General features: G+C 40.4%; 1 protein-coding gene across 1 annotated transcript; it reads right to left on the bottom strand.

Moving 5' to 3' along the window:
- Nucleotides 1-315: 315 nt before the first annotated feature.
- On the bottom strand, nucleotides 316-14,847 carry LOC140234473 (elongator complex protein 3). The gene is made up of 14 exons (XM_072314516.1): nucleotides 14,474-14,847; nucleotides 14,012-14,111; nucleotides 13,380-13,470; nucleotides 11,582-11,629; nucleotides 9,843-9,977; nucleotides 8,574-8,797; nucleotides 7,694-7,774; nucleotides 7,184-7,264; nucleotides 6,654-6,780; nucleotides 6,010-6,203; nucleotides 5,153-5,309; nucleotides 4,621-4,793; nucleotides 2,517-2,571; nucleotides 316-1,948 (listed from the first exon to the last, which is right to left on the bottom strand). Exons 1-14 carry the CDS (start codon nucleotides 14,493-14,495, stop codon nucleotides 1,790-1,792), a joined length of 1,647 nt encoding a protein of 548 aa, XP_072170617.1. The 5' UTR covers nucleotides 14,496-14,847; the 3' UTR covers nucleotides 316-1,789.
- Between the last annotated feature and the right edge of the window lie 47 nt (nucleotides 14,848-14,894).

The raw sequence follows: 14,894 nt of genomic DNA, 5'->3' as shown, positions 1-14,894 counted from the left end.
TCAGAAAATGTGAAAAACTGAAGATTGACTAGGTTGATGTTTTTAGAGGACTAAATATTTTGAGTCCTCTTGTAAAATCAGGGCATGTGACTTTTTGTTCAATTTGTGATGCACAGTCGCATATATAATATAGTATGAATTCAGGAATCTTACCTACGCATAAACATTGAGGGAAATTCTGGTCTTGTTAACTGCGACTTTCGTGATTTGCCAACATCAAACAACATCACACACTCCTAATTTAGGTTATTAGGGTTTATGTATAGTAGATGGGGGAAAAAAAGAAGACAACCTCGTGCACAACACTGATACACTGTACTGTATACGTTTATTAATGAAAGTCAAATTTAATGTTCTCCCATTGCGAAAGAATAAGTTGTATAGACTAGCAATATTCAGTGGTATCTTATGTACAATCTCAATGCTATTCACACCTATTTAAGCTTAAAACACATTCTGGTGTTTGGTATCATTCCTAATGAAAATGAAATACAAATTGTATTTGCCATGATCATTCAGGAAACAGTATAAGTTTTAAAAATTACGCCTGTTGTGTCAGACATTGACAAATGAAGCTCTGGCAAGGCAATTGCTTACGCCTTGATTGTGTACACAAGCATATTTCACGAATTTGGACCTGGTAAAGACAATTTTGCAAGTGCTTGCATTTGCCATCGAGAACCAAAGTAATGAATGAGATTACTACAGTGGACTCCTGTTATAATGAAGAAAGCAGTTCAATTTTGTTATATCAAAATTTCGTTGTAGTCGAACAAATAAACAATAAAAGACATAGAGCAGATAATGTTCCTGCCTGAATTTTTACTTTGTTGTAACCAGAATTTCATTATTTCCATGCTCGTTCAGGAGTGCACTGTATCCCTTTTCAGGAGAAAAGTTACCAATTTCCAAGCTTGGAGACTATATACAGCGCATTTGTTTTACAGGAGGCACTGTTTTTGCAACTCAAAATTTCACAAATATCAGTCAACTTGGAATTTTGTGATAATAAATAATGGTAGTGAACCAAACAACATGCGTGAAAAAGAAACATCATTGAAATAAGAGAAAATAATATGAGTTGGATTACTTTAGAGTAGGAAACAATATCTGAATCATTTTTATCTTGACCATATGCAGAAATTTTTGCTAAAACTGTATCAGTTTGTAAAAGACACAGCAAGGTAACACCCTGAGATTACAAATAACCAAATCTCATCATAAGATATGTTCTAGACTTCATCACAGCATAGTAGTAGAGGTGACACAATGCTTTGCTGTTTTTTTTTTCAACCCACAAGAGCAACATTGATACGCTAAGCCTTGTCTAGCTTGTATCCCGGCTTGCAAACCTTTAACACTTCTGTGTTGCCATGTGCGAGATGGCAGAGGTACTAGTTTGTCTCGGAGCATCTGTTACAATGTACGGTCACTCTAAACCAACATATCTGCAGCTTCATAGTAAAAGCAATGCATCAAGGCACACAGTGTGGCTCTATTTCCAACCCACACCTGAAGAAGTCGTTCCTCATTCTTGCTCTTGAGCTGACATACAAAGGTGCAGATATAGAGCCATCCTTGCGGCAGGGATGGAAACTTTGCCTTGATGTTCTCACATTATCACTCCGCATCCAGCTCTGACAAATCTGTCCCGTCATGTTATCATCCCAGCCGGCGATGTAGTAGTTCCCTGTTCCGACACCTAAGTTGACAGAAGTACTGAACTACATCATGGCAACTAAACAGGGGTGAAATCCTGCCTTGCTGCTTTTTTTTTTCCACTGTCTCTTCATTCCAGCATCTTCGACATGTAAGGTCCATCTAGCTCGTAACCCAGCTTGCGATAGTAGTTTCTCGTTCCAACGCCAGAGATGACGGAGATCTTTCCCGATCCGTGCTCCTCTCGCGCAATCCTCTCGGCTTCCTCCATGAGCAGCATACCAAAACCCTGGCAGAGTGAGCAAAGAAACATCAAGTCTGTGACTTTGTGGGTTTTTTTTTTTCCTTTCCCTCATTCAATATTCAACATCACAAGGTATCAAACTGATTTCCAGCATTTGTCACGTTTTGAGACCACTTTCCCCTGCTTGAGTTTGAATTTCTCCCGCTCTAAGCTGTGTCTCCCGCTTAAGACATATTTTCTCCCCTTTGATTTTAGCTTTCTCAGACTCATCATGATTTTGTCCTATATGTTCAAAATTCAAGAGTTAAGATTTAGCACCAGAGAACAGCTATGACCCTAGAGCTATCAGGTCCTTTACGTGGGCCCTGGAACCCAGCCGCATGGGATGTCACGCTTTGCCTTCATGACATGTGCTATGCAAGCATGATATTGTGCGCATGTTAACGGGATCTGAATCTCCCAGTTTGCTAGGGAGTCCAGGCAGGTGAATCTTAAATGAAAGCCCCTAACCAAACGGGGCTTCTTTGGCTGTTCTGTAGCTGGGGGTGTGGGGGGTGGTATTGAATGAAAGATTATGCGCAGTTGATTCTCTCTGCACCCATAGAGGGCTCACCTGATGTTGAAACTTGCGAGGGTCCCTTGAGCTGACGGGAACAACGCTACCATAGCTGACGTACTAGGTCAAGGGAAACAGCAATGTAGTGTAGATAGTACTATTAAAAGCATGACTTCATACAAAGACAGATTCATTTCCACAACAACATGCACTTTAATTTCCTAACTATTAGCACACTTATAAAGGTAGCATCCTTTGAAACACATTGAATTTAATATCAGGTAGACTTTGGATTTTTTTAAAAAACATTATTAAAGGACAAGTTCACCTTCATTCACATAAGGATTAAGAGAATGCAGCAATATTAGTAGAACACATCAGTGAAAGTTTGAGGAAAATTGGGCAAACGATGCAAAAGTTATGAATTTTTAAAACTTTTGTGTTGGAACCGCTGGATGAGGAGACTACTAAGGCTCGTGATGTCATATGAGTACAACAGTATAAAGAAAATGTAAAGAAAATTCAACATATTTTCACTTTTTTCGCATAATAAAAGAACACTTGACTTGCCTCTTTCTAAAGGCAATGGGAATAATATTACCCATAACATATGTCAGTAACGGGTCAAGGGAATGTGTACTTTTTTCAAAAGATGAAATTTTGTGAAATTCTCTTTATATTTTCCTTTATTGTTGTACGCATGCGACATCATACACTGCAGTAGTCTTCTCATCCAGCAGTGACTGCACAAAAACTTCAAAAATTCATAACTTTTGAACGGATTGTCCGATTTTCCTCAAACTTTCAATGATGTGTTCTACTAAAATTGCTACATTCTCTCAATCCTTATGTTAATGAAGGTGAGCTTGTCCTTTAAGTAGATATGTTTCATACTTTGCATTTGTTGGTCAGTTCTCACTTTCAACTTTTTGCCACATCTTTTTACACAGATTCAGGGCTCGCTGCTTGTTCACACCCCCCCCCCCCTTTTCAAGCTGTTGCTATTTTCACTCTTTTCCTATTCTCTATCCTTACGTTGTTCCATATCTTGTTTGATGTTGCCTCCCTATTAATTTTCACCTCTAGCCTATCCTTCACAGGTTGCCCCAATGATCCTGGGGATTATCAGTGGTCCACCTCTGCCTTTGTCTGCTCACTCTCATGCTATAATCCCAATTCCTTTTATACCTGTTTGGCTCCCTTCCTTTGACTTCTAACCCACCCCTTTTGTTTTCATTGTTCTGTGTCCCTAGCCCTTCTCAGACTATGCTTGTTGTGTGAAGTCCATCATGTGATTTCTTTCCCTATTTGTCTGTAATTTTGCCTCAGAAAGATTCTGTTAGATTGAAAGCTCAGGACTCTTTTGACTCCATTAATTATTTTGATACTCCATTTAATACTCCATTGGCTCACCACTTGGAGCTTTTAGCAGCTTTATTTCTAACGTTTGACTTGTGTTCTTTTTCCTCGAGATAGCTAGAGCAATTCCATTAAACATGAGCTCAACAATGAATAGAACCCAACTTGCATGTGTATATGAACACAAATAGAAGGAAAACGGTTATCTCATTACTTCTTGCTCACTTGTATGGTAATTTTGTCCATTCATCTCCTTGGCATAACCCCCTTCCCCAAGAAAATAGAGAGAAATGTAACTTAAAAGAGGAGAGATTACAAGAATGACAAAAGACTTAATTCAGTGCTCTCCTTTTCTCGGATGGCTGTAAATTATATGCATTGATCTAATATGGTGTACTCTCATTACATCCTTTGAAAAAATTAGGCTGAAGGCACATGTTGCAGTCACATTGTAGTCAGACAAATGGCCTATCCACTGTGCTTTGCGAGGATGAAACAAATACCCACAACAAAAACCAAACACTACTGATCCTTTGAAGAGAAATACATGTATAAACCAGGGAGGTATCAAATCCCTACAAAAATCTTTTGCCATTTCTCGCAGTCCATCATCTCTTCTCAAACACAGTCACAGGCATCAGATGACTTTATACAAATGTGAGAGAAATACAAGCATAAACTAGGTGCATGTAGGTACTAACATAAATCCCTATAAAACTCTTGGGCCATTTCTCAGAGCACACCACTGTCTTCTCAAAGACAGTCTTAGCCATCGGATGACAGTATAAAAACATAAGGATACACATGGAGCTCTCTGACAATGGACACGCCCCCTTTCAGCTCAGGTCGGAAGGTCAGCTCGGAACACTTCCTTAGTCGCAGCAGGCCAATCAGGATGTCCTGTTCAGGGTCCTCGTACGACAGGAAGGTCTCCCAGCCACTGTTGGCATAGTAATCTCGCCGGATTAGCTCCACCTGACAGGACACAAGGTGAATGGGAATGAGATGTGACTTGTGACATGATCAACTGAGCAGATTTCGTATGAGCAACAATCTCCATGTAAACAGTAAATAGTGTATTCATAACAAGATCTGTGATTGCGATCTGCCACCACCCTTGAGAATGCCCAAGCATTTAACCAAGGCAGTCTGGGCTTTGATATCCCCCTGTGCATCTGAATGGAGACTAATCGTGATATAAGATCCATGTCAGAGGGGCTTGTTACAGCTCTCCCCGTAGATTACTATTGTAAACACAATAGATCACAAGTAGCGCACTTAGTCTACATTCACGGCAGCGAAGGCCTTATCCAAAGCCTAGAATGACCCCTGACCTGGTATGGCTTGACCTTGTGATGTATTTCCTGTATGCCGACCTCCCTGGTGCGGACGTCCCGACACTGGGTCCCAAGGTCCTTCATGCGGGCCAGGGCCAGCTCTCTCAGATTGCCGTGCTCCACCCCAGAGCTCACCAGAGGCATGGGGATGTCCCTGGGACAGGAAGGGGAGCAAAGGGGGATCCATTTTAGGAACCATGCACACTGCAATCTCTTCTCATGCAAAATAAACACATACACACTCTCAAACATAAACATAGACATGAACAAACATACATGACAATCATATAAACATAGAAAAAAACAAACAACAAAAAACACTGTTTTGCCTCCGACAGAGATTCTGCTAGGATTGAAAGCTCAGGCCCCTTTTAACTCCAATTCTTATTCAAATTAGAGAACTATTAGCAAGTCTAAACCAAAGACATTGAAACGAGAGCTTTTATCCCCATACCCTCCTCCCCCCCCCCCCCCATGAAAAAAGCACAAAGTCTGACATATACCAAGTACTTAACAATTTGTCATCAACACACTGCCTTCAGAATAATACTTTGCTCGTATTCCAGAAGTCAACCACTATCTGCAGTTGCCCGGCTCCATTTTGAATTCTGAACAAATATAGGGGGTTTTCCCATTCAAACTGCACTAAATGAGGCAGCACACATCAAGAGCCAATTTTTCTCACACATTGCTACATGTAACTCAGTACACACCAATTGCCATGCTTCTATATCCTTTATTGTAACTCATCCTCATGTGTTCAGCCATACATTTACCTATTCTATAGTTTAGCTACAAAAAGAAAATACAAGGAAACAACTTTTCTGTTATGATGTTTCTGGAACAGGACCCACCTCTGGACTCTGTAGACTCTGGTCCATGGTGGAACCAGGGCCAGTATCCTAGCAACCAAGTCTACCAGGGTGCTGGGCGGGTAGCTCTTGTACCTCCCTGTCTTCCAGAGTTCATACAGACCGGTACCTCTGATGACGAGGGTTGGGTAGAGTTTGAGACCATCCGGTCGGAAGGCTGGATTTTCAAAGAACTCCTGAAATAGTGACAGATTACATTTAGGTGACTATGAGAGACTGATAACTTAAATGCACTTGCAACTCATTGGCAGATTGCCCTTCAATGATGTAATAAAACAATAAAACAATTCAATGCAAAAATCATTAACTTAGATAAATACACAGTACCCATTGCTTTTAACACAGGGCTGTACACTATTACCTTTTTCTCTGGTGGCCCCGTTTAGGCCACTAAAATTTTTGAATTTAAAAATTTGGTGGCCCAAAATAGAATGAAATATAAAAATTTATTGTGAATTTCAGCTGCCTGATCTGGTCACTGGAATATAGAGCTTTTGGAAATGGCAATAACAGACAACAGCCAGAAAGCAATGGCAATAAAGAGGAGTTAAAAACAACCCCCAAAACTGCTATATAGCTAAAATCTATCATAATCACAAGCTCGCTAGCCGGACTACCATACTTACGATGAACTGCTCGATGTCTCTCTCCAGGTCGACATTGGGAAGATCAGGCATCATGTGGGACACAACCTTGAAGCCAGCATCCTTGGACATCTGAAATGACTCGCAAACCGCCCGCACCGTATGGCCTCTGGAATACAAGAAAACCATGCAAAACACAGACAAATTAATTTGTATTCCATCCATCAGGTGCATCTGACAAACTACACAAACTCACATCATCTTCATACAGTTGCTTACTTACAAAACTGAGTGAAAAAACAAACAACAACAAAAAAGAACAAACAACAAACAAACGACAACAAAAAGAACCAAAAAAACAAACACGCAAAACAAATCCAGCAGGATCACCCTGCCATTTTTTCGTTTCAGATCCCAACTTCAGTGTTCACACATATATGCATAGGCATACGAGGAGGATTTATATGTTCCTACAGGATCAAAATGTCCCTCAATTTGTATGTGAAAAGTTGCAGAGAAGGGGTGAGAGGATGGCATCACAAAGCATTCCCCAAACAGATCTTTCTACTCACCTGTTGGTGTCCCTGGCCACGTCTTCATACACACTCTGTACTCCAATCTCGAGCCTGGTGCAGCCATACTTCAACATGTCACTGAAACGAAGGCAGAACGTTGTGAATACATTTCACAACATACAGTTTTTATATAGGTGCCCCACTTCTTGCATTTACTGAGATAGAGCGGGTGGATTGCTTATGACTTAGAGACAATTTAATACTGTGCGGCCAGGCTCATCTAAATCGCATAAGCCTAAGACTACATACAGTTCAGCTCTCGACAGACTATTGTCATTTTGTGGGCTGTTTGCCACTATAATTGCAGTTTGGATGCACTAGAGCTGCACATGGTGTGGGCAACTGCTGAAATTATGCCTGCGATTTCAACCAGTCAGAATGAGATACATGAAGGGTCATATTTTCCATTTCTCCATTATTTTGATTTTTGCCTTGATCTGCGTAAATACAGATAGTTAGAGCAAGTAAAGAAAGGCATCTTTGATTTCAGTCAACCACAAGAGTTACCTTAGATGTCTCTTGAGGCAGTAGTCCGGTCTGGTTTCTATGGTGATCCCGATGCACTTTGTCCTACTCCTCTCAGAGAACCTGAAAGATGGAAAACGAAACCTCACTTTATTATCACATTTTACAATAAACAATGAAATTTTTATTGAGCAATATTAACCCTTACTCAATACTGTGCTTTGATTGCTGATTGGCATGTATGCTGGAATGCTTTCTACACAGACTGACTGTCTGGAACCTAATTGTCAATGAATAGAGATTACCTAATCCCCCTAAATCCTTATTGTGTCACCATGGTACAGTATACCTGTTGGACTTGGGGCCACATTGCTACACCTCAGTAAGCTTGCTAAGTTTACAACAACTGTAAAACGAGGAATGTTCGCGTGCATTTTAATTTCGTGAGAGCCGAGTTTTGCGAAATTAGAATGCACGCTAAAGATCTTGTCTACACTATATGCATTGAATGTTAGAGGCAACTCGCGAAAATTTCAAGCTGCAAATAAGGCCGTCGGCTGCCATTCGCGAAAATTCGTGCCACAAAAATATTGTGTTTTACAGTATGCCAAGTTACTGAATGTTAATGAAGAGGGTTGGAAAGGTATGCTAAGCACCCCGGCACATAAAGGGTTTAAATGAACACAAGTCGCTCACTCATTTTTGATGATATCAAAATACAGAATTTGCTTGTGTTTGCATCATGTTTCAAATTAGCAGTTCCATCATAAGAGTAAATGCAGTTGCTATCCCGTACAACACACATGTTCATCATAGGACCCCCCCCCCCAGAAAAAAAAAAAGGACTTGAGATTTATGTTAACACTGCGCCATGTGGTGAAGTCGTAAATCTTCCTCATCTGTGTTTGAGGACTCAACTCACTTAACGGCTTCATCCACATCGTTGCTGGTGTGGCCAGAGAGGGCGTCGTGCAGGTTTCGGATAAAGTAGTCCCGGTAGTCCTCTGCGAGGGCCATGAAGGTCCCACCCATCACGATGAATTCCACCTTGTCCACGCTGTGGCCCAGCTGCTTGAGCTGGTCCACCCTGTGCCTGGTCTGCAGGTAGGGGTTGTACCTGGCTCGGATGGCTCTCATGGACGTTGGCTGGTTGGAATTCAAAAGCCAACAAATGTCATTACTGTTCTCTCACAGAAATTAAAAAACTGACTGCCTACTTATGATATGGATAGAGTTTGAAAGTACAGAAAGTGGAACTATCATTCAGTATGAAGAATAGTATTTCTTCTCTACTGCATAAGATATGAGCACATGTTAAAAAAAAAAAAACATTTTTAGCCACAAGTGAAACACTATATAATAAGTAAGGCTGTGATTCAAATCTAGTTGGAAATGGTGACTTGCAAAGTCCTACTGTAAAACGAGGAATGTTCACATGCATTTTAATTCTGTGAATTTCGCAAGTGCCAAAATTCGCGAAATTAAAATGCACAAGAAAGATTTTGCCTACACAATATGCACTGGATGCCAGTGGCAATTTGCGAAAATTTCATTCTGCGAAAAAGCCTGTCAGCTTCAATTCGCGAAATTTTCATGTCGAGAATATATTGTGTTTTACAGTATGTTAAAATGTGTTTTCAACCACTTTTATATTCATTTTTGGTAATCATTTGATGACAAAATAGTATCAGGTACTACTGATTTCTGCAAAGCAGTAAAATGAACGCTATCACTTATGTTTTTGATAGCTGAAAGGTAATAATCATAATATAACATGAGTTTGCCAACTTCCACTTTATCTTCAACCTGTTGACTATGAGATTAGTTAGGTCTCTTTTAGTTTACCTGTATATACATCGTCACTGGGGTGACAAGACCTGTGTACCTCAAAAATCATGAATTTTCAGGACAGTGCAACCCCTTTTTTATTTTCACAACATCTATGCAAAATAATGTCAACGTTAACGTAAAATAATGTAGAAATACAGTCTTGGATTACATCAATAACTGTAATGACTTATCACTCAAATCAGTACAGTATTTCATTAAATTCAAAATATTGGAGGTTCTTGAATATATGCCAGTTGAGATATACACGGTCTTGGCACCCTAGGGATGATACACACTTCCTCTTAGCAAAGAGTTGACTGGCATTTGTTATGCCAAAGTACAGCACAGCACAGCAACTTACCTCGTAGCCAGTATAGGACTGTGTTGAGTACTCAAAGTCTGAGTCCGGACCACCGGGGCAGTAGACACAGATGTTGCCAGTCATACTGATGTGCGGACATCGGTGGGGCTTGCACATTACAGCCACAACGGCGATCTGGAAAGAGAGGAAAATGAGAGCTGGCTCGGACATTTGAACCACTCGTAGGCCCCATAATGATCCCACGCATTGAATGGCTTTTGACAATGATAAGTCACAACTTTTCCAGCTGTCATGGCAAGGGTCATAAAACAACCAATCAGGTGTCAGGATTTGAATTGTGGTCATGACAGCTAGCTGCAAGCATTGAAGCCTATAAAAACTGCAGTTCTATGAAAAATTGAGACAAGGTCTTTGATTGCATGGCTCTTTAATTACAAGCTGCAAATGTGTCTAACTTCAGGCATGTTTGTTTGTTGTTCTTTTTAGTAATACAATTATTTACCTGACATTCTACTTTATCATTCTGTTTATGTAGTACAGTATATTCATGATTTGCCACCCTTTAAGGCAGAAGTAACTATATCAGCACCTATCAAACTGAAAGATATATTTTCAGTTATATTGCCCAAGTCAAAAAAAAGAAGGGGCACTGTTCACAAGACATTGCAGTCATATCATAAGACTATAAAAAACATATTAAAGGGTCCACAGAATATAACATTCCACTAAAATGACTCACTTACACTGAAATGGTTAAAACTTAATAGGGAGCATTGACATACATTTAAACTTGATGGTTTTGCCACAATACGTGCAGTACAAATCTACTTCTCCTTGAAAACTTAATGTCACTGTTTGGCAAGTGCAATGAATGGGTTAAGTACAAGACCCTTGCCCAAAGATCCATTCTGGCCAGTAAGAGTGCATTTTTTCCCCCATTTTTTTTTAATTTCTTTTTTTTTTTTTTGGGGGGGGGGGGGGGTGACAAGCCCTAAAAATCTGAACAACATTCATGATTATCAAGGGATGCTGGAAAGGCATGACATAATGACCTCATGACTTCAATGACTTTAAAGATAATAAAAAGTTTTGGTACCTCAAAAGCTTCCCTGAATTTCCTTGTCTTGGTTTGTGTTTCGGGTTAAAGTACGTTGTCCGTGAGAATTACTCGACCCAAAGTGCTCTCATGTCTTAGTAATCATGCAATAATGGTTTCGTACCAGAGCCGAACCGTCGATAAATATTGTACGAAACCACTGACTGCGACCAGCAGCGTGCAGCCCATTGTACGCATAGCTAACTGCGACCAGCAGCCCCTTACGCAGAGCGTAATGGGGCTTCGCATTGTAGCATTCAGGATCATGACAGAATTAGTATCGCGGGTAAATGTCAACTTAAAATCCAAAAATTTCTTCGATTTGAAGACTTACCAATTAAGTTGAAGTATTGAAAACAGGCTTCGAACAACGTTTGGTTCTGCCAATAGTCCCTTTCTGTTCGTATTGATGACTGAATGTGACTCGGTGGAGAGGACCTTGGGAGAGCTACATACACTGGATACTATGGCCAGCGCATGCGCACACAAACATCTTATCCGTTCATGGATTTGAAATTTGTGCGCATGTGATGTGTTCGCAGGCACTGGCTGTAGTATTCAGTGTACTGTATGTAGCTCTCCTAAGGTCCTGTCAAACTAAGACAAGGAAATTCAAGGACACTTTTGAGGTACCAAAACTTTTTATTATCTTTAAAGCTGAGAGTTTGCACAAGTTTCTCACCCCACTGGCTGTTCTGATTGGCTTGGCCTTCAGCTTTGGAATCAGGGCCTGTAATGAAGAAAGAACAAGATTTAGTAAAATACACAGATAGCCCATCATGATATCATCATTGTCATTATCATGGTCATCATCATCACCATTAAATTATCATTATCATTATCATCATCATCATCACTATCACTATCATTATCAACAGAAGTAGCATCCCTTTCCAGCAACCAATTTGTAGGACTGTTGCATGTTGCACCATAAAGGATAAAACAGGCATGATGCAATATCCTTTGAGAGCACATGTAAGTGCAGTGTACAATTTATTTCATTTCATTCATTTCATTTTTCATTTTATTGTTTCTGTATGGCACAATATAATCAACTCTGATCACTTTCAGAGATAAACATATGATTCATAATAATTCATGGCTGACTTTGCACATGACAGGTAATCAAATCTTAGTGACAAAGAACAAAGACATAATGATAATAAACAAAAAGTCAAGGTACCATACAGGAGGATCCCCAGTAAGCCGAGCTTGATATTGGGGCCTCATACACAGATAAATGAATAAACAGTTTCAACCAACTGTCGGTTCACTTAACTACAACAAGACAAACTAGTTTTACACAACAAAAACAGTTACGTAACAAATTTAGCAGCCTCACTGCTACTGTTCTAAAGGCAAAAACTGCCTGCTCTGTGAATTAATGTCCTCTGTTGAAGGAAACACTTGCTACAGGGTTATGAACTCTGATTAGATGATGTAAAGAATATTGGCTCATAATTCCCTACAAACTGCCATTGCATGCACTCCCCTCCAACAGTTCTCAAGTATGGCTTGCCAATACAGTGCACTCCCGTTATAACGAACACGGTTATAACGAAATTCCGGTTACAACGAAATGAAATTTAGGGCCGCAACATTATCAACTCTACGTATTTTTATTGTTTCTTCATTCGGTTATAACGAAATTTCGTTATAATGAAAGAAAACTGCCGGTCCCGAGGACTTCGTTATAACGGGAGTCCACTGTACTAGTAACTATACACAGCCCAGTCGCCGCTGTACATACGTAGCGCGACAGGGCTGTACCAACGAAGCTCCAAACACGAAGAGGGTCCAACGATCGCATGCGATCGGATTGAATTTTGATACTTTAGATCATTTTTTTGTCACTTCAAACTCATCTGACGAACAAAATGATAATGAGACTTCATATCTATGCTATGAATATTGAAATTTATATTTAATAACTTACCTAAAATGATGGTTATATGCAGCATGTGTGAACGGTTCACGAACGGTACATCGTCTTTCACGCCAGGCCATTTCCAATATCCGGGAGGTCACATGACCTGAATGCCCTTTCAAAAGGTCGCGCTGTCGACCGTGCTGCTAGACCAACACTCAAGCAGCGCATCGCACGCACGCAAAAGATTTCCGCAGAGATCAAGGCGCCATTTTGAATTCTGCAACGATGAACCCTGACGGTGTTAGGGAATCCGCCAGAAAGTATCATTTTTTGGTTCCACGGACTTATCACGAGGGCTCTCAATGGACTTACGAACCTTCTGTAATACAAGCATGCACTTACGGTGAGTAACGTTTGGTAACGTGTACATTGTTTATAAAGAACGTATAAATTTTCATAAGTTTTGTAGTTGTGTTGTGGTTCCCCACTTTGTAGGTGCCCGCTCGTTGGTCAGACGCTGTATTCGCGTAGCGTATTAACAGCGTCTGGTCGGGCTACTGTACTAGATGCTTTTAGACAGTTTCTGGACAGATATCATTGTACATCAAACCTTTTTGTGAGCCTGTGGCACAGCTGCGATGATGTCCACCAGTCTTGGCTGAGAGGTCAGTCCGTACTTCTTGGCTGTCAAACTCTTGATCCTGTTTCATTTGAAAAAGAAATGCAATATTTCATAGCAAACCATGAGTGACTATAGTATAAGTGCGATTGTCATAGGGTGAAACAAGTCTACAACAATAATCATATCTGACAGTCTCGTGCAATTATAAACTCACTTTCAAATCATCAGATGCATTTTACTGCATTAATGTGAATTATGTTCACCAAACAAAAGCTTAACTCAACAAACTGCAGCAAACATGCTTTGTAGTAGATTTCAGCTTTTGCTGACTCCATTCAGGTGCCTCTTGTGTGTAAAACATACAAATTAAAAGAGTTTGTGAGCCCAAAGTGCATGCTCTATCGATATTTCTGTTGTTCAAGCACATGAAGTTGACCATGGAAAGGGGACACATGTGCATACACTGCTTGACTGCTTTCGCTCAGGCTGATTACCAACCTGTAGAGACTAGCTGTTTTCTGTTGACAGTAAATAGGTAAAAAGAATCTCATTTTGGGGCATTTGAAGGCTCTCAACCATAGAATTTACGGGAGGAATGGGTTAAAGTAGCAGTGAGTTACCTGTTAAGGTTGACATCTTTGTTCTCTTCATGAGCACTGATGAGCTGGTTGACGATGTCGGAGACCGTCATCATCATCATTTCTGCATGAGAGAGGTTTGCTGCATCCACGGGAAAAAAACAAAACAAAAGAGAAGCATATAATGTGCACCCAGTTACCATTGCTAACATTCAGACATTCAGAACAATGAATTCAAACAGAAAGAGACAGAAATAACACAGCATGATTTTGATCTAGATCACCTCTCTACTCCAACGTTAGTTTTTACGTTAAAATGTAAAATAGACTATCACTCGTCCGCACAGACATGACAGATAGATGGGGTATGCCGGGGACTAGACGGTAGACCTACAGTGTAGAATCTAGAATACGTTAGACGTTTAGATGAACTGTCAACAAACATCAGTTTCCCGTCAATACAATTAATATACTTATTCAAGCAAACAGTTTAGAAATACTCACGTCTCTTTTTGTTCTTCCCCATCTTGAAAAACTCAGAAATTTGGCATCAACGTGAACAGCACGGCTAGCGGATCCGAGATCCGAGTGACCGCGATCGAGATCCGAGTGACCGCGATCGCGATCGCGAGAGCTGTGGCGAACGTATGGCACAATATGTGCGTACGTGGAGTGACCGCAGGCAGTGAAAAATTAAATGAAAATGTTCAACGAATACCCACACTAATTTGGTGGAAGGTAACGATTCTAAATTGGCTGTCCAATACTGGTATTACGACTACCACAATTAAGTCATTATTGTGCACTCGTAGAGTGAAATCAGGGGATGGAGATCGGGATGATTCTGTCTGTCGCAAGCGCAGAATTTACCAACACCACACACACACAGTCCATGCGTGATACAGTAGTAGACGACACCGTTGAT

The sequence above is a fragment of the Diadema setosum genome, chromosome 10, assembly GCF_964275005.1.
Source record: "Diadema setosum chromosome 10, eeDiaSeto1, whole genome shotgun sequence".
NCBI classification, from domain to species: Eukaryota; Metazoa; Echinodermata; class Echinoidea; order Diadematoida; family Diadematidae; genus Diadema; species Diadema setosum.
Note: the sequence above shows the minus strand (reverse complement) of the source record. Positions and strands in the feature narration are given on the sequence as shown.

Excerpts from the sequence above, each read along its gene's own strand:
- LOC140234473 (XM_072314516.1), bottom strand. The coding sequence starts at position 14,495 with ATGGGGAAGAACAAAAAGAGAC. Across the intron at positions 5,310-6,009 it reads AGAGTCTACAGAGTCCAGAG|GGACATCCCCATGCCTCTGG; the intron begins GTGGGTCCTGTT and ends TTCCTGTCCCAG. Across the intron at positions 1,949-2,516 it reads CTCGCAAGTTTCAACATCAG|GGTTTTGGTATGCTGCTCAT; the intron begins GTGAGCCCTCTA and ends TCACTCTGCCAG.